We start from the raw sequence: 18941 nt of genomic DNA, 5'->3' as shown, positions 1-18941 counted from the left end.
CTGTACATGACTGTGGGGACGAGCACTTCTGTGGTGCTTGGAATTTTAATTAATTAATAAAAATCAAATACTGCTACACTGATGGCTCAATGAGGTGTAATTGTTCAAATAACATATTGTTTCATTTAAAAATACAAAAAATTGTAACCCTAAAGTTTTTTTCAATTGTAATATTTCGGTAAAGGCTAGGGACAGAAAAATTGACATTTCCGTATAATGACCCCATTGCGGCAGCATATTACCCATTGGGAAGCGCATTATACTGATTATTTCCAATAAACCTGCGTGTTTTTATAAAACAAAGACTGAAAAGGAAACACTATGTGTGGTTGGTGTGGGAGAGGGAGAGAGAGAAAACGTTGCGTTGCGTGACATCAGAGCGCGCGTGCAGCATCACTGAACGCAGGGCATCGTCGTCCTCGCAGAGAAAGACAGCACAGACTCCACGCCCAGTAAATACCACCAACCCCGCATGAACATGAGGTAAGATTCATTCGTCTTTAATCTATTAACCTATATTTTAAATCCTGCACGGCGGATTATCACATAGCACGCATGTATACTGATTGTAATGTGGAGAAATGGTAACGCTATGGTGGTACTGATGAGAATATTTATGAGCGCGACACAGATCATGGCTGCTCGCGCTTTCAGTCACTCTTAGCCTATAACGAGCACAAACAGGATTAATCAATCCTACCTGGGACAAATTAATTACTATTTATAAAAAAATATTTTCGGTCTCAAGTATTCAAAGTATTATGGCCAAGGTCATTAAAACTGATCAGCATCTTATACACTTCAGTACTGTGAATGTAATGCGTTTTAGTAGAAATCCAATAGTCAGGGTCATTTCGTTGTTCAGTTTATACAGCTGTAATAACGTTTAGGCATTTAAAGCCTTTGATACGGAGAAGAAAGCTTTGGATGTTGAACAGTAGCTCATCTGCGTGTGTGTTTCGGCCTGGGTTGCATGGTGTTCTTGCAATAGCACAAAGAAAATGTGATTATTAAAGTTGCAGGTGATATGACAGTTAGTACATTAATGTGACTACACTTCATTTAGGACATCATCATCGTAAACTAGGCTTTCAATTGGATATATTTCAATAATAGTGTAGTAATATTCATTGAATGGTAATAAATCAGGAATAAATTATGAATATTTATTTTAGAAAAAAGTGCAAATGCTGTAACTGGGGCGGTACCCTTTTAAAAAATACACAATTGTATCTTAAGAATGCTTACTGTATTAGTACCTTAAAGGTACATACTGTATTAGTACATCACCTCACAGGTTCATATCTGTACCTAAATGGTAGTTTTTTAAAGGGTACCGTAAAATGTGTATTAAACCAAATAACTAAAACATACGTCATACGAGTCCAAAAGTTCATTTACTGCCCTGGACCCACCAGCACAAAGGCTTTTCTTTGTTATATATATATATATGAATTACACCAGCGTTTATTCATGCAAGTCTCATGGACACTAAAGTCCCACAAACAGTTTATGTAATGTTTTGTATAAAACGTTATAGAAAGTGACAGCTGTTACGTTCAAGTGTGTAAGTGAATACTAGATATTCAAACACAAGATGATGCGCACTTTTGAACCAGTATTAAAATGTTGTCTTATTGAGGGCTGTGTAAAAATATTATAGGCTAATACGTGTTTTACTGACCCCCCAAAATGTAAGATTTAATTTAGGGTGCTTAGTTAATGAGAAATATTTCTAATCTAAATTTTACATTCATTATTGCAGTAGGCCAGTTTAATACATTTGTTTTTATGGAAGCATTTGAATGTTACAATGTTACATTAAAATAATCAATTAATAGGGTTTGGTTGTGTTCAGGTGTATTATATTTATCTCTAAACAAGTATTGAAAAGAAAACCTGTTTTATTTCTTTTTTGTGACCCTGTCTGTGAAATTTAGAGCATCAATGTTTGATTTAATATTGATTTCAATCTTTGACATGACCTAAAGATATCAAGGTTATATTTTGACATAATTTTCTTTACATTTTATGTAGAAAACCGTAAATCACAAAAATGACTTTAGCTGGGTTTCACAGACAGGGTCACATTTCCATTTATTATTGTTTTTTTCTGTATCGTACTGTGTAATATCAGCCTGTTTGTCATCAGAATCATGATATGTATGATGTCCTTAATTGCATTTAATGAAGGTGCAGTCATGTTGTGCTCAGCGTAGATGGAAATGTCCCATGAGAGATGATATCCTTCTGTTTAAAGATATTTGAGAACTCAGCTTCGGAGCTAAAACTTGTGTCATGTGTACGTCATAGTTTTATTTGAATTAGATCATAATACAGTATATTGATCTGTGCATGCAGATTCTATTATGTTGTATGTGCTCAAAAAAAGGTTATTGCCAAACTTAATGAAGGTTACTGCAGTTTTCTACGACTACAGTTATTTTTATTAGTATGCCCGTGGTCATCTGAATAATTCAGTGACCCTTATTAAATAAAAATACGTTGTCAGCTGGTTTGGTTTTGGTGCATCTGCATGAAGACTGCAATATTCACAAGGGTCATCTGTATGAGAAAGACATTGATTTTGTGCAAACAGTGACACCTTGTACACTTAAGCTAAACACTTAACATATATAAAGTCCCCAGTACATTTTGTCTTAAAGTCGCAATGAAAAGTAAAATAAAAAACTGTAATTTGTTTTGTAATATTGTGGTATTTTTTACAAATGATTTATCTGTGAGCTTCATTTAATTTTTAAAAATTCATGTGCCCTCATAATCTTTAATCAAAAATGCAAATCTTCTCCCCTCCTAAAAACGATCTCTCTTTACTTCCGGTCATAATGTATGGCAGGTGGGCGGGGTCAAGGAGGATATCGCTGCAATAAGCAACACGAACCAACTTCAAATGATTCAAGCAGATCTCGATGGACAAATTCAAATCCAACCCTGCCTTATTTCATTTGAGAGGCCGGTTTTACTCGGATACACGTCACCACGGGGAAAATTAGGCAATTGATACTTCCGTTTCATGGCGACTTTAATGTCTTTTATACAACATATACAACATTATTTATTCATTAATCAAAAAATATTACTGTAAAATGTTTTGTTTAACCAGTATGTTGATGACTGCTCTCTTTAACATAAATGCCACTTAGTTTGATACTGTATGTTACAGTAATGCAATGACAATCTCCATTTAAATGTACAGTATATCTCCTTTAAGTCACACATACGTGAGCTGCACAATGTGTCTTTCTTTCTCCTCCGCTTGGCTGAATTCTCTGAATTCCATTTTATTCAAACCGTTCAGATTACAGTACTACTGTAAATCTGTTAATGCGATCTCTTAACCAAACACATGACCTGCTGGCTCAGATCCTGAATTCTCAGGCCTGCCTTCCTTTCGCAGGTGCTGTTTCCTTGGTAACCAGACGGTCTGGGAGTGAATGGTTGTTGGGAGATAGATGTGATCTGGGAGGGGGGAGCAGGGTAAGCATCCTCCATCTTCTTTGTTCTCAATCCTGCTGCTTGTGGCCTACTTTAGCGCCACGTATAATAATAGATAAAGTATCTATTGATTTCTGAAATGAAATAAATCATGATCGGGTTCAGTAAATACATTGTTAAATTGCTATCTTGTTGATGTATACAGTATTATTGTTTCTCTGTTTTAGATTGTATTCATGAACCACGCATAAAGGTGGGTTCATGCCCTTTACAATTAGTCTAATATAAATATATAGTTAAATATATTAAATAATATAAAATTAAAACATATATATAGTTTAGATTAAATTAAATTAGATTATGGTGATGGCTGGTTTGTCTGCTGTCGTGTGTCCATGACTAAATAGCCTCAGGCTTAAGTTATATCACAAAGAGTCACAGACATTTCTGACGACATCACTGATGTTCGGTGTCTGATGCAGCACATCTGATCTCAATGTAATTGTTATTAAAAATGTAATTTTTTTACAAATGTTTGTAACAAAACAATCAATAATGTGACTGAACCATGTCGTATCTGTAATATTTTAATATCTTATGTAAGCAATAAGATACAGGATGGTATGCCGAATCATGGAATACGCGAAGCAGAGAGCCTGCAACCGCTTCAGTCTTGACTTATTCATGATACGCACTAACCTCGAATACCTTATTGCTTTGAGAAAACGGTTACCACTGGGGTTCTGGAATCGGATCCATAAGAAAGGAATCGGATCCTTTTACAATTTCAATTCCACTTAATTCCTAAAGTATGGCTGCATTTTGCAAAATCAGAAAAAACTAAGCTAAGTGTAAATATTGTGTTGCAAGATTGGTGTCACCAGCTATATGGCAAAGCATCTGCAGTTGGTTCATCTTATCGAATTTAAAGAATGCACTTTGTTTGATGCGTTGCGCAGTAGTGCCGACTCTGCTCTTCATAAGTCGCTGCCGACAGGAGCCGGCACATACATGTGAGACAACATTTATAGTGAAAGGGTTGCATACATTTCCTATTGTTGAGTCGCCATAATTTAGGTAGGTGTTACGTTACAAGGAAAAATTATTTAAAATTTAAAAAAGGTTTTATGTAGCCTCTTTTTGTGTTAACTTGTAAGTAATAGCACAAAATAAGTATTTCTGATCTAAATTTTTTTATTGCAATTTCACCCCTTTGGAATCGAAACTAAGGGGCTGTTTACACTTTGTATTAAGATGTGTTTCGTCGAGGACGAGAGAGACAGATCATGTTTACAGCTGGTATTTAAATCTGTCTCTTTTGTCCACATTTGACCGCTTCTGTCCTGAATACTTTGAGGGGGTGGTCTGTCGAGACGGTGGGCGAGTCTCTCCTCTCTTTAAACGCGAGCGGGAGTAATGACAAGTTTATATGGACACAAACTAATTTATGTCGGAGTCCGCGGCTTGTATAGTAAGTAAACATGCTGCACAGTGTTTTGTATGTACATGTTAGAGCTTTCTCTGAATTTTCAGCGCAATTAATAAAATAGGATCGCGCAACTTTCACAAACTGCGGAGATCAGCCGCTTTAGTTTGATCAATGAAAGGCTAAAAATAGCGCTGCTCACCGTGTGTTCACGCCAGGAGTCAGAAAAGACGTAAAACATTGTGTTTAATACCTCAGATTAGATAAATGGGCGGAGAGAAGGCGGTCGCGTGTGGCTGTTCTAACACATTCAACCACATGTGCGTTTACACTACAAAAGTAATCCGATCGAAAGGGGTTTCGACTACCTCTGAATGTGGTTGAAAGTGGTCGAAAGTGGACGAGCTCATAACGTTTTGAACACCGTTTACACCTGGCATTAACGTCGTCCACTTGTGATCCGATCGATGAAAACGCATGTTAATGCCAAGTGTAAACAGCCTCTAAGAATCGTTAGGTATCGAATCTGATAAGCAGAATCGAATTTGGAATCGAAATCAATAAATTTGAAACGATGCCCAACCACACAACCCAAATTAAACAAATACCTAAAAAAAATTTAAATCAAGATGCATTGTCTTGATGTACAAAATGACCTAAGGAAATATTTTTATATATTTTAGACAAAAATATCAAACTAAGTGGATTTGTGATTAAAACAAGCAAAATATCTGCAAATGGGATAAAAAATATTTCTTGAATTAAGTGTTTTAAAAAAAGTAACTTATATAATTTTTTTGCCTGTTTTAAGCACAAATTCACATAAATTTGACACTTTTGTCTAAAAACTATTAATATCTTGCACATCAAGAAAGTGTCTGTTAGGGTTCAGGAATTTTCCCTTATTTCAAATCCCAATGTTGACAGGTATGGAGAGCAGGTAAATGCTACCCAGTCTCACGAAATTACGTACCTATAGTCACATAATTTTTTGTTTATGTGTCATTGTCACGTATTGGTTACTCAACTGCTTTTTCCTATTTTCAAACCATTTTCGCTTCGGTTTGTGGTTAGATTTGGTGTTTGCATTAGGATGTCACTTTAAGTATTGATTTATACTGCTTGTTTCAGATTTATTTTTTATATTTTCTGATTTTTAAACCATTGTCGCCTGGCGTTAGGGTTAGAGTTGGGTTTGGGTAAGGATGTCATTTTATGTAAATCTAACCCTAAACCGAAGCGAAAATTGTAAGAAATTAGGACAAAACAGTTGAGTAACCAATACGTGACAATGACACATAAACAGAAATTTGTGATACGATCACGAAAAAACGTGGAAATTCGTGACAGTATCACGAAAAATAATAAAAAAATTATGTGACTATAGGTACGTAATTTCTTGTGACTGGGCTGGGTAAATGATAACAGATTTTTCATTTTTGGGTGAACTATCCCTTTAAGCTTATTTGTTAGATGTGTTGTGTTGGGCGCTGTATAAAGCTTTGTTGTGGTTGTTTGTCAGTGTTCTCAGTTTATTCCACTAAAAGGCAATGACTGTGTAATTCATTACAGTAAATTCATTGACACTTTCATGATTAAACTCCCAAAATTGTCCTAAATACGTGCACAGTGTAAAATGAAATCAAAAAACTCGATTCCTCCTGACCAGTTTCTTCCAGTTGTTCTTGGATGTTTCCTGACATCTTTACTATATTTAAAGATTATATTATGCATTATGAGTCAGAGCATACTGTGGGGTTATAGATGGTGTGTGCGTATGTTGATGTGGTTGGCTATGTAGATTTTTCTGCTGTATGAGTCACTGGAGTAACTTGCAATGTTTCTGCTGTTCCCTAATTTGCAAAATTCCCTCAGTGAATTGGGTGCTAAACTATGCAGGCAACCCATGTACGTAAATAAACAACACAATCAATGGGTGCTATTCATTGTGAGTCATTTGTCCTCTGTGTGTATCTGTCCTCTGCCAGACATCGGAAAGCTCAGTTTCCTACGTAGCCCAGGGGAGACGTGCCGTACAGCCGGAAAACTGAACGTCAGATCATACAGTGACACATAATGTACATCAGGCATCACTTCTTTTCCCGTCAGTGTAAAGTCAGATGCTGTGATTTTTAGCGCTCTCCCTCCTGAAGCAGAAGAGGGATATAGGGAGTTTCCATGGCAACCGTCTAGAACCGCTGCAGCGCATTGGCAGCTCACTAACACTCTCCCGGTTATTGTCCTCGAGGGACAGATCTTTGAACAGATTACCCAGCATTCACTGCGGCGCATGAAACGCAGCAACGTGGAAAACTCGCAAAGCAGTTTTCCTTTAATATAAAACACCTCCAGCAGCCAATTAGAATTCAGCATCAACTAAAGTCTCTGCATGGTGCCCAACTGGTCATGTATTGAGCCTATTAGATGGGGAACAAAACTAGCCAGATGAAAAGATGAACCAGCTGAGCTTGAATCCCTGTGGACGGGCACACATGCTTTATCATCAAACATTTCTCTAAGCTCTCAACCCCCTATTTTTCTTTCATGGTGACTTACCATTGACTTTTGATTTTTTAATACAGAGCTAATGATATTTTTGACTTCTCCCATTCCTCCTATTATTAACAAATTTTTATGCAGACATTATTTAGTATGTTTTTGAGACATTTTCCTTGATTAATTAGTAGATACTGTAGTTAAAGGGGCCATATAACAGGAATTTTTTAAGATGTCAAATAAATCTTTGGTGTCCCCAGAGCACATGTGAAGTTTTAGCTCAAAATACCATATAAATACTTTATTATAGCATGTTAAAATTGCCACTTTGTAGGTGTGTGCAAAAATGTGCCGTTTTGGGTGTGTCCTTTAAAATGAACATGAGCGGATGAAGTGCAAACACTGATCACAATGATGGTGGTTTGTTGAAATTGAAACTCAATTGTTCTGTGAATTATTTTTTTTCTCTGCACTAAATGGCAGTGCTGTGGTTGGATTAAGGGGTGGTATTATTATAATAAGAGCTCCTTATGACATCATAAGTAGATCCAAATTTCAACGACCTATTTTTTCATGTGCTTGTAGAGAATGGTTTACCAAAACTAAGTTACTGGGTTGATCTTTTTCAAATTTTCTAGGTTGATACCAGCACTAGGGACCCAATCATAGCACTTAATTATGGGAAAGTCAGATTTTCATGCCATGGCCCCTTTAATAGCTGGTAACACTTTACAATAACACTGTATTTGTTAACATTAGTAGATGAATTAGTTAATGAACACTATATTTTTTCAGTGTTTATTAATTAATGTTAACCAAATACAGACTTATTATAAAGTGTTGCGAAATAATTTATGTTTTACAAAATGCTATTTTAGGCCAATTTATGAACTGATGTGTCCTCGTAAACTAGAAGTAATGTCAATTAAATCACGTATCTGACTTCACAGGCCACTGCTGTTCTTCTGTTGCCATCTGATTGGTTTTCCACATTGATCTGCAAGTCTCAATTATAATGGATTGATTTTAAGGTCATGCACGATCTTTACATAATCCAGTCTGTCCTCAGATGGATCTCAATGGAGCATAAAGCGTGTGGTTCTCCAGAGAGAACTGGCTGAACGTGTTAATGTAGTTTAACACTGAGATTGGTTCGGTCTGGAAAACACAGCAGCCTGTTTGTGAGTAAATCTTTATTTGACTAATAGAGGGCTATTAGAAGAGAATTACAGAGACTTCATTTAGAAAATTAGAGGATAGTCCTGATTGTTGTGAACGTCTTGGTATTTTGGATCTGTGGTGGCATCTCCATTAAGAAAATGATCAAACCGATATGTTTATTTTAATTAAGTAAATAGTCATGTTATGTTATGTTATCTGGCCTGGAGTCGTCGGGGGAACACCCAATCAGGGAGCGAATTTGGACATACACACCTTTATTTAGATAAGTCTCAGTTTAGGTCTGTCTGCATTGCTATGTTAGCCCTTGGTTTTCAGACTAAAACAGGGTCAGGGTCTGTGGTTTTAAGGGTCGAAAAACTCGGGAGTAGTGTGGATGCCAGACGTAATCGTAGCAACTCATATGGCAAAAATATATATTTTCAAATTTAAATATTTTTCAAAATATATGTGCTGAAATGTTTTGAAATAAACTTTTATGTTGTAGTTATAATTTGGCAAGGAAAATATTTTTTTGCTGTATGGGTTATAAAATTAGAAATGTATTAGAAATAGATTTTAACATATATTTTCTCATATATAAAGGTATTCAAAAATATATTTAATTAAGCTTCACTTACAAATGTATTTAGCCAGATAAATAATTTTTTGCTGTATAGGAAAAGTAATGCAATTTAAAACAAAAACTAGCTAATGTAAATGTAGTTTTAGCTTGTGTTAAGCAGTGTTGGGCTGCAATAGAATGTAGTAAACTGTGCTGGTCCATGTGAGATATGTAAAGATGCAATAGGGTGTTGAACTGTGTAAACTGTACTGGCCATGTGAGATATGTTAAGATGCAATAGGGTGTTGAACTGTGTAAACTGTGCTGGCCATGTGAGATATGTTAAGATGCAATAGGGTGTTGAACTGTGTAAACTGTGCTGGCCATGTGAGATATGTTAAGATGCAATAGGGTGTTGAATTGTATAAACTGTGCTGGTCCATGTGAGATGTTAAGATGCGTTAGGGTGTTAAACTCTAAACTGTGCTGGTCCATGTCAGATGTTAAGATGCATTAGGGTGTTGAACTGTATAAACTGTGCTGGTCCATGTGCAATATGTTAAGATGCGTTAAGGTTTTAAACTGTGTAAACTGTGCTGGTCCATGTGAGATGTTATAATGCATTAGGGTGTTAAACTGTGTAAACTGTGCTGGTCCATGTGCGATATGTTAAGATGCGTTAGGGTGCTACACTGTATAAACTGTGCTGGTCCATGTGAGATGTTAAGATGCGTTAGGGTTTTGAACTGGGTAAACTGTGCTGGCCCATGTGAGATATGTTAAGATACGTTAGTGTGTTAAATTGTATAACTGTGCTGGTCCATGTGAGATATGTTAAGATGCAATAGGGTGTTGAACTGTGTAAACTGTGCTGGCCATGTGAGATATGTTAAGATGCAATAGGGTGTTAAATTGTATAAACTGTGCTGGTCCATGTGATATGTTAAGATGCGTTAGGGTGTTAAACTGTGTAGACTGTGCTGGTCCATGTGAGATATGTTAAGATGCGTTAGGGTGAAACTGTGTAAACATTGTTGGCCATGTGAGATATGTTAAGATGTGTTAGGGTGTTAAACTGTGTAAACTGTGCTGGCCATGTGAGATGTTAAGATGCGTTAGGGTGTTAAACTGTGTAGACTGTGCTGGTCCATGTGAGATATGTTAAGATGCGTTAGGGTGAAACTGTGTAAACATTGCTGGCCATGTGAGATATGTTAAGAGGCAATAGGGTGTTGAATTGTATAAACTGTGCTGGTCCATGTGAGATGTTAAGATGCGTTAGGGTGTTAAACTGTGTAGACTGTGCTGGTCCATGTGAGATATGTTAAGATGCGTTAGGGTGAAACTGTGTAAACATTGCTGGCCATGTGAGATATGTTAAGATGTGTTAGGGTGTTAAACTGTGTAAACTGTGCTGGCCATGTGAGATGTTAAGATGCGTTAGGGTGTTAAACTGTGTAGACTGTGCTGGTCCATGTGAGATTTGTTAAGATGCGTTAGGGTGAAACTGTGTAAACATTGCTGGCCATGTGAGATATGTTAAGAGGCAATAGGGTGTTGAATTGTATAAACTGTGCTGGTCCATGTGAGATGTTAAGATGTGTTAGGGTGTTAAACTGTGTAGACTGTGCTGGTCCATGTGAGATATGTTAAGATGCGTTCGGGTGAAACTGTGTAAACATTGCTGGCCATGTGAGATATGTTAAGATGTGTTAGGGTGTTACAGTTTTTTACAATTGCTATGACACTTTTTTCAATACTTTTAACAAATTTTCTAAACTCTTAACGCACCAACACACCTAAAACACACAACTGGCAAAACAATTAATTTCATCTTCAAAATCACACATTGTAAACTAAACTCTCACACTGTTTACAAAAACAGTGTAAACATGTTTCAGAATCAACTTTTATACCAGATCACCAACACATGTTCTCTTCCAACAGAAACATTTAGTCAATCATAACACAATGTCATGAAAAACACAAACATAAGATGGAAAAACAAAAACTGCATAAGTTTATGTGTAATTCTGTCCTTATACAATAGACAGTAGATTGTATTGATTATAGACTGAGTTTTGCACTGCAGTTTCTTTTGACAACTTGGTTATATTTTTGTTTAGTTGGGTTTAGTAAATGCATGCATTATGTTTGTTTTGCTGCAGCAATTCAAGACAAAAATGAATCATTCATCTTAGAGTACAGTTTATGAAAAAAGTAGAATTTTTACAGTAAGACTTTACAGTATTTACAACAGGACATTACTGCAAGATAACAAACATATTCAATATTACTTCCTTTTACAGTAAAAAGTAAAAAAAAATACAAACAGAAAAAGCCACTGTAAAATAAAGTAAAAGGAAAATCTCATCCTCTAATCTATTGCGTTTCTATTTGGCCATATGTTCTCATTCACATCACTGATATCTACGAATCTTTTGCCATGTCTTATCCATCCCTTACAGTGTTCAGGTGTAATGTCTGGGAATGCACCATCTATTGCATCCAGGTGGGACTTGAGGAAAACTGTCCTGGTGGTCTTCAGTTGACTTGTGCAGACATATATCTTATTTTTGTGTGTTGCTCATATTGTTCCTTTTCCACACAAGATGGACCTAAAGAGGCCCTCCTTTACTCTATTGTATACCATATAGTCATGTAATTGAAAGAACCTGAGTTTGTTTCCTAGGTGGGAATCAGCTGTGATTTATATATTTGCATTGGTACGATAAATTGTTTTTCAATCCCAATGGAATAAAATACAGGAGATATATTTATGTTTCAATTCATCATATAAACAGCTGTTTACTTTGACTATAAGTGAGGTTTAGCACATGATGTTATCTGTTTTGACATGCTGTGTGAAAGCATTTGTAAATTTGACATTTAAAATCTACTGTTTTGGTCTTGTTTGCGCTTGTCTGTAAAAGAAGTTAAAGCATTTTAAATTTGTGTTAATTGTATGCATTTTGTGTTAAACCAACAAGAAATGTGTAAATAGTATAGCATACACAGGTGGATGTAGTGCTAACTGTGTTAAGAGTTTTGAAAACTTGTTAAAAGTATTGAAAAATCTGTCATAGCAATCGTAAAAAACTGTAAACTGTGTAAACTGTGCTGGCCATGTGAGATGTTAAGATGCGTTAGGGTGTTAAACTCTGTAGACTGTGCTGGTCCATGTGAGATATGTTAAGATGCGTTAGGGTGAAACTGTGTAAACATTGCTGGCCATGTGAGATATGTTAAGATGCAATAGGGTTTTAAACTGTGTAAACTGTGCTGGTCCATGTGAGATGTTAAGATGCGTTAGTGTGTTGAACGGTATAAACTGTGCTGGTCCATGAGCAATATGTTAAGATGCGTTAGGGTGTTAAACTGTATAAGCTGTGCTGGTCCATGTGAGATGTGTTAAGATGCATTAGGGTGTGGAACTGTGTAAACTCTGCTGGTCTATGTGCAATATGTTAAGATGTGTTAGGGTGTTAAACTGTGTAAACTGTGCTGGTCCATGTGCAATATGTTAAGATGCGTTAGGGTTTTAAACTTTGTAAACTGTGCTGGTCCATGTGAGATGTTAAGATGCGTTAGTGTGTTGAACGGTATAAACTGTGCTGGTCCATGTGCAATATGTTAAGATGCGTTAGGGTGTTAAACTGTATAAACTTTGCTGGTCCATGTGAGATGTGTTAAGATGCGGTAGAATGGTAAACTGTGTAAACTGTGCTGGTCCATTTGAGATATGGTAAGATGCATTAGGGTGATAAACTGCATAAACTGTGCTGGTCCATGTGAGATGTTAAGATGTGTTAGGGTGTTAAACTGTGTAAACTGTGCTGGGAGCTGTAAATACATTTTGGGTGAATAAAACTGTGTTGACAATGTGGTGCAAATGTGTTGTAGAATGTATTGAGCTGTGGACTTGTAGAGTCAGTCATCTTAACTGACTGATAAGCAAGACATTGAGGTTTATATTACAGTACAGGTGTCAAGATCCTGTCAATTTTGACGGCTTTAAAAGAACAGTGCAAATATTTGAGACTTAAACCTCGAAATCCACCAGTTTTGTGTAGGACGGCAGTTCACAAAGACCAACACAGACGTGCATCTTATTCATGCTGTAGATCAGATCTCATCTGCTGTCATGAGGGATATGTGCATGGGTTTTATTATTGGAAAGTGAGAGAGAGTAGTATGATGATGATTGAGTCTGTGAGAAAGAGGGATGGGGAAATAAAAGGTTTGATGGGTTTGGATTGTAATGTGGGGGATGGTTAGAGAAAATGCTGGCACCAGCAGTCACAGAGAGAATTAAAAGCCGTGAATAATGCAAACCTGTCATATCTCTGGCAATACAGACAGATGGCTTGGACCTCATATTTTGGGGCATGGCCATTCACAAGCTTAAAGACAGACTTTTAGTTGCTTCTGTCTTCCAGACACAGCTTTGCATTTATAAAGTAAAAAATGGTTACTAATGATGTATATCCTGTACTGTAATTAATAACATTTAAACATGAGTATCTCTAAATCCATTGATATAAATACTCACTTCCCTGTCAGGCATCGACTGAGCTTTCTCTTGTATGGCAGTTAATCTGAATAGCCACACAGGAAATGCATTCAGGTTTGGCCAAGTGTGAACGCTGATGAAAAATTTAGTAAACTGAATTTGGCAGATGATTTATTCACCTTTGTGTCATTTGCTGCCAGCAGTATGAAATGTTACTGAGATCTCTCGAGTCAAAACACCAGCTAGCAGTTTGTCTGGTGGGTTTGATGTATTCATATTGTAAACCTGCAGTATTCGAGTGGAGGGAAATAAAACTGCAGGGTAGAAAGAGCTAAATTAATTATTATTGTTTATTTTTATTAAAAATTTTATGAAGGGCAAAATATTCTGAAAGATCCAGCTACATCCAGGTTTATTTAGTATAGCAAGTTTACATGGTTTTCAGTTTGTGCACATCACATATGGATGTTGGCTGGTTCAAGCTGGTCTGCATGGTTGATCATCTGGGTTGGTTTGAGCTGTTTGGCTTACAAATAAAACAAAGAGTGTGAGACAGTCTCAGTATATGGATAATGAAAATTAACAAATCATGTCACACAGTCGAAGCTGATAAATTTGTATTACATAGAATTGTTAGGCTCTCAATCTGTTCGTACCATATCTGATAGTTTATACTTTAAATAATGCTGATTTGTTTTTTTTTTTAATAAAGATTTGCAAACTACACTGGTGCTACTATGAGGCTGTTTAAACCTGGTATTAAGATGCGTTTTGCTCGATCGCATCACAAGTGGATGAGAGAGCCCATATGGTAAAAATAAAAACACTTCTCTGGCCAAAAATATGTTTTAAATATATGCTAAGTACATTTTGTAGAAAGTAAAGATTAATTAATTAAATAAATATACTTAAAAATATATATTTAGTTTTAACCTTCATATATTAATGTATTTTTCAAAATGTGTTTCAGGGGCAACAAATACATTTTTAATTTTACAACCTGTACGGCAAAAAAACAAAATCCTGGCCAAAATATTAACTTTTGTATGAAATGTATAAAGTACAAGTATAAAATGTATAAATATGTATAACATATAAAATTATAAGTATACATTTTTGCAGTTGAAAATATATTCAATTTTAACTTTTATAAACCTGTTATGTTTACAGTTTTGTAACATGCAAAGTTGTTCTTTCAATGCGACATGAATATAAATGCTTTAAAATATATTTAATTGTAAAATATATTTCAAAATTGCCCAAAATATTTAGGTGAAAAATACATTTTTGTAAACATATTTCAAAATATATTTTAGCACAGATATATTTCTGGCCATTTTTTGTATATTTTTAAATAGGGCTGTCAAAGGATTAATTGTGATTAATCGCATATTATATATAGATTAAAAAATATATATATACATAATATTTTTATTAAATGTATACATGTATGTGTGTATTTATATATACAAAATAATTACACAGAGTGCACACATATATATTATGCAAAAATATTTTATTTTGTATGCGATTAATCGCGATTAATCTTTTGACAGCCCTAAATTAAAATTATATTTGAAAATATATATTTTTTGCCATTTAGGGGACACATTCACGTTTTACAGCAGGTATTGTAATCCGTCTCTTTTGTCCACTTTTGACGGCTTCTGTCCTGATTACTAAGGTTCGTTTAAATTGACCTGAACTAATACTATATAAGAGTCGCGGCTTGTGTTGTTAGTGGCTTGTGTATATACTGTATAAAAGATTTCGCTTGCAAAATGAAACAAAAATGAAAGAGGCAGAAAGCAGATGCTTAATTTTTATAAATGAAAGCCTAAAGACCACGCTTAAAACTGTGGGCTTGCGCGAGAAGTCAGGATTGATGTTAAAACATTGTGCTTGGTGCATCAAATTAGAGCAATATTCGGAAAGTAGGCGTTCTTATGTTGCTGCTTCAATGCGTTTTCGACTACCCCTGAATGTGGTCGAAAGTGGACAAGCTCAAAACGTTTTACAACCCCGCTTTCTTTAGCGTCGTCCACTTGTGATCCGATCGACCGAAATGTATCTTAATACCAACAGCCTCTTTGTTCCTAAACTCAGCACAATCACTTTATCCTGTATAACTTTCTGAGTGTTGTGTACACACTTAGCAATTTCATTCCTTCAGACTTTGTGGCAGTGGTTGGATTTAATTAACCCCTGACCTCTGACCTCCTCAGGGATCTCATCCTGTGATGATGTCATACCCGACGGCCTCCTATGATCAGCTGGTGCGTCAGGTGGAGGATCTCCGTATGGAGAACTCTCACCTGCGACGTGAGCTTCAGGACAACTCACACCACCTGTCCAAACTGGAGAATGAAACCTCAGACATGAAGGTGAGTTAAGCTATGACTTCATACAACAATTAAAAAAACTTTTGGGGAACTTTCTTTTGTTTTATTGTAACAAATGATATATCAACATGTGCTTTTTTATGTTACTTTAACAATTACAATTACGCCTATATGTTGCTTTAAATATTTTTTTAAATAAAAACAAAAACTTATGTTTAGTTCTTCTCTTTGAGTTTATACTGAGAGTGTTACTTCAATGTGACTAGATGGCCAGAAATCACATATTTTTGGAAGAAGTTTTTGACAATTTCAGTCACATGTACTAATTTGGTGCTTCTCATGTCGTGACTTGTCAGACATCAAAATTTGACTCATTGAGAAATATTGGTAAGATTAACATTGTTTTAGTAAACATGAACAAATAATGAACAATATAATTAATATGTATTTATTCTTGTTAATGTTAGTTGTGTCAATATAGTTATTCATGTTAGTTCATGATGCAACGTTAACAGTTACAATGCTTGATTTTTATAAAGAAGTATTGTTCATTGTTAGCTAATGCATCAACTAATTGTTAACAAATACAACCTTATTGTGAAATGTTACTAAATCTTTATCTGTTCATTATTTGTTTGGTGGTTATTCCCTCTGTATGACATATATAAATGTGCAGTGTAATCTTCATTGCCTCATTCATGGCCCACTTTCACAAAATGTCTGGACACTCAAATGGTGAATATCCAGCAGCTCCGAGGTGAATAATGTATGTTTCATTCACCGCTGCCCGTTCAATCCCTTGTTATTGCTTTCAGTTTATTTTATCATTATTGACCCCGAGTCTTGAATTGCAGTGCATTGGATGTCATATGAGCTTGATTTCTTCAGTTCCAGTAAAGTGGGTGTGTCCAGTTCCAGTTATAATACGACCGCCAGTTTAATGTGTTCATTTATTTTATGAAAAACATGACAAACAACTTAAAAACCATGATATTCAACATAATGGAAATGAGCACAGCGATCCTTTGCCGTTTTAGGATTTATTTTGGGAGGTTTTTAATCAAGTAATAGAAAGATTGATTGTAGTTTACTCAACTTGATGAATTATTTCATTAGTGTTTTAAGCATAGTGACGTTTATTTTACTAAAGAATAAATAATAGGCTTTCTGCTCACTGGGGTCACATCCACAAACTGCACAAATTGTGCAATCGGGGGAATAATGCAGATTAACATCTGTTTTGTCAATTGAACTGTGTTTTAAAGACGTTAATCCTGTAGGGAATAAAACCTTTGAAGAGCTCAAGGAATCAGCATTAGGAATCTCTTATATTAACATTTAAAATGTGTTGCTTCTAAATCAATGCAATAGTTTAAACCATGCTTGTCCACAATTTAACGTTCATATATAAAAATGTATAAAACAAGTTGTTTAAAAAAAATAAAACATTTATTTGATATTGTGCATATACATCTTACACATCCATGGGCTCAACTGTAATATTTTGTGTTAATACCTTGACCCTATATTCAAACACAAAGCAATGAGTGCTTTCCTGGGCTGGTGGTCCGTGGTCATTTTTAGTATCCCATGTGGCACACATGCCCAGATGTTGTGTGTAATCCCAACTAAAACTGATTACATCAGAGCATTATAAAGATGAGCTCATCTGTTTGTATTCAATAGGAGAGAAGTGTTTATGGGAAAATATGTCGTTCTTCTTTTTCTTAGTTATTTTTTGCTAAACAAACCATACACTGGCAAACGCTGACTGTCGTCTGCCTGTTTTATTTTTGCGTTTTGCTGTTGTAGGAGGTTTTGAGGCAGCTGCAGAGTAAACTGGAGCAGGAGGCTGGGACGCTCGCATCCTCGGGCAGAAGTGATGTGCTGGATCAACTCAAAGGTACTGCAGGAAATATATACACATTTATAATAATGCATTTAGTATTTATCAGTGTCTAATGTCCTAATCCTTTAAAATTATTTATGAAATTAACAACTAGTGATGTTCCCGAAGCCGAATACGTTATTTGAAAGGGCATGAATAATAGCTTCAAAATGAATAACGAATTCATCCAAATAACAGAAAAAAATATTTGGCCAGATACACAATCACGTGTTTGCTGGAACAGCGCTAAATTATAAACCCCCGAATAATATGTGTGTGAAGTGAATGAGTGCAATCTATGAAATGACATGAATGACATTTTCTGCGCGTCTCTTATTTAGAAACCCAAGCTTTTTTGGAATTAATTTAAAAATCTTAAAAACGCTGCTAAAATCAAACTTCTTTTAACCCAACTGTAAATTTTTTTTATTATTACACAAGACCAGAAAACCTTGATAAAATTCTGCACTCTGATAATAAAATATTCGTTAATAATTACAGACTTCAGTAAGAGATGACCTTTTAAGTTGAAGCAAGCTTTATTGTTAATCTAGATAAGTAAATAGATAAAAATATGAAAATGTAACATTTTAAAAGCAAAATTTAAACTAAAGATTACTATGACATAAATTGCAATTAACATAAAAATAAAGTACATAAATAACAACTAAAACATTTAAATTAGCCTAAATCGTTCTAATTACCTTATTGTTTAAAACCATGTTGCTTGTTTTGAACTAATGGTCAAAACTGATTTTGAAATAATAGAGCGTACTGTTATCTGAACGAATATCTGGTTATTTATTTATTTAGATGAAGATTAAAAAGATTTTTTTTTAAACAATTCGTTATATAGCAAACGCTGTATTGACATAGATAATAATGACCTCAGCAAGTTTGTTCTAATGCTTTTCATGCTTTCGTGAATTCTTGTCAAAACACATGTTTTTTAACTGCGTCAGTGCGCGCAGTTTGAAAATCAGTAGAATATTGAGCAACTTATGGTTATTTTAAAATACATGCACCATTAAACACAATGGCCCTCATTTATCAAAAGTGCGTACACCAAAATTCCAGCGTACACCTGGCGTACACCC

General features: G+C 35.3%; 1 protein-coding gene across 3 annotated transcripts in view; it reads left to right on the top strand.

Annotated features, from left to right (window-relative positions):
• The first annotated feature begins 354 nt into the window (after nt 1-354).
• apc2 (APC regulator of WNT signaling pathway 2) overlaps nt 355-18941 on the top strand; it is a 47052-nt gene continuing 28465 nt past the window's right edge. For 2 of the 3 annotated variants that reach the window (XM_055183601.2, XM_055183599.2), the window contains exons 1-4: nt 369-483; nt 3419-3498; nt 15840-15998; nt 17769-17859. In XM_055183601.2, coding sequence (XP_055039576.2) covers nt 15855-15998; nt 17769-17859 — 235 coding nt within the window. In that variant the 5' untranslated portion in view covers nt 369-483; nt 3419-3498; nt 15840-15854. Of the gene's footprint in view, nt 484-3418; nt 3499-15839; nt 15999-17768; nt 17860-18941 lie in introns of all 3 variants that reach the window. The other variant, XM_055183600.2, reaches the window with a different exon arrangement.

Source organism: Misgurnus anguillicaudatus, chromosome 14 (genome assembly GCF_027580225.2).
Source record: "Misgurnus anguillicaudatus chromosome 14, ASM2758022v2, whole genome shotgun sequence".
NCBI classification, from domain to species: Eukaryota; Metazoa; Chordata; class Actinopteri; order Cypriniformes; family Cobitidae; genus Misgurnus; species Misgurnus anguillicaudatus.
This window is presented reverse-complemented; position numbering and strand designations above follow the sequence as displayed.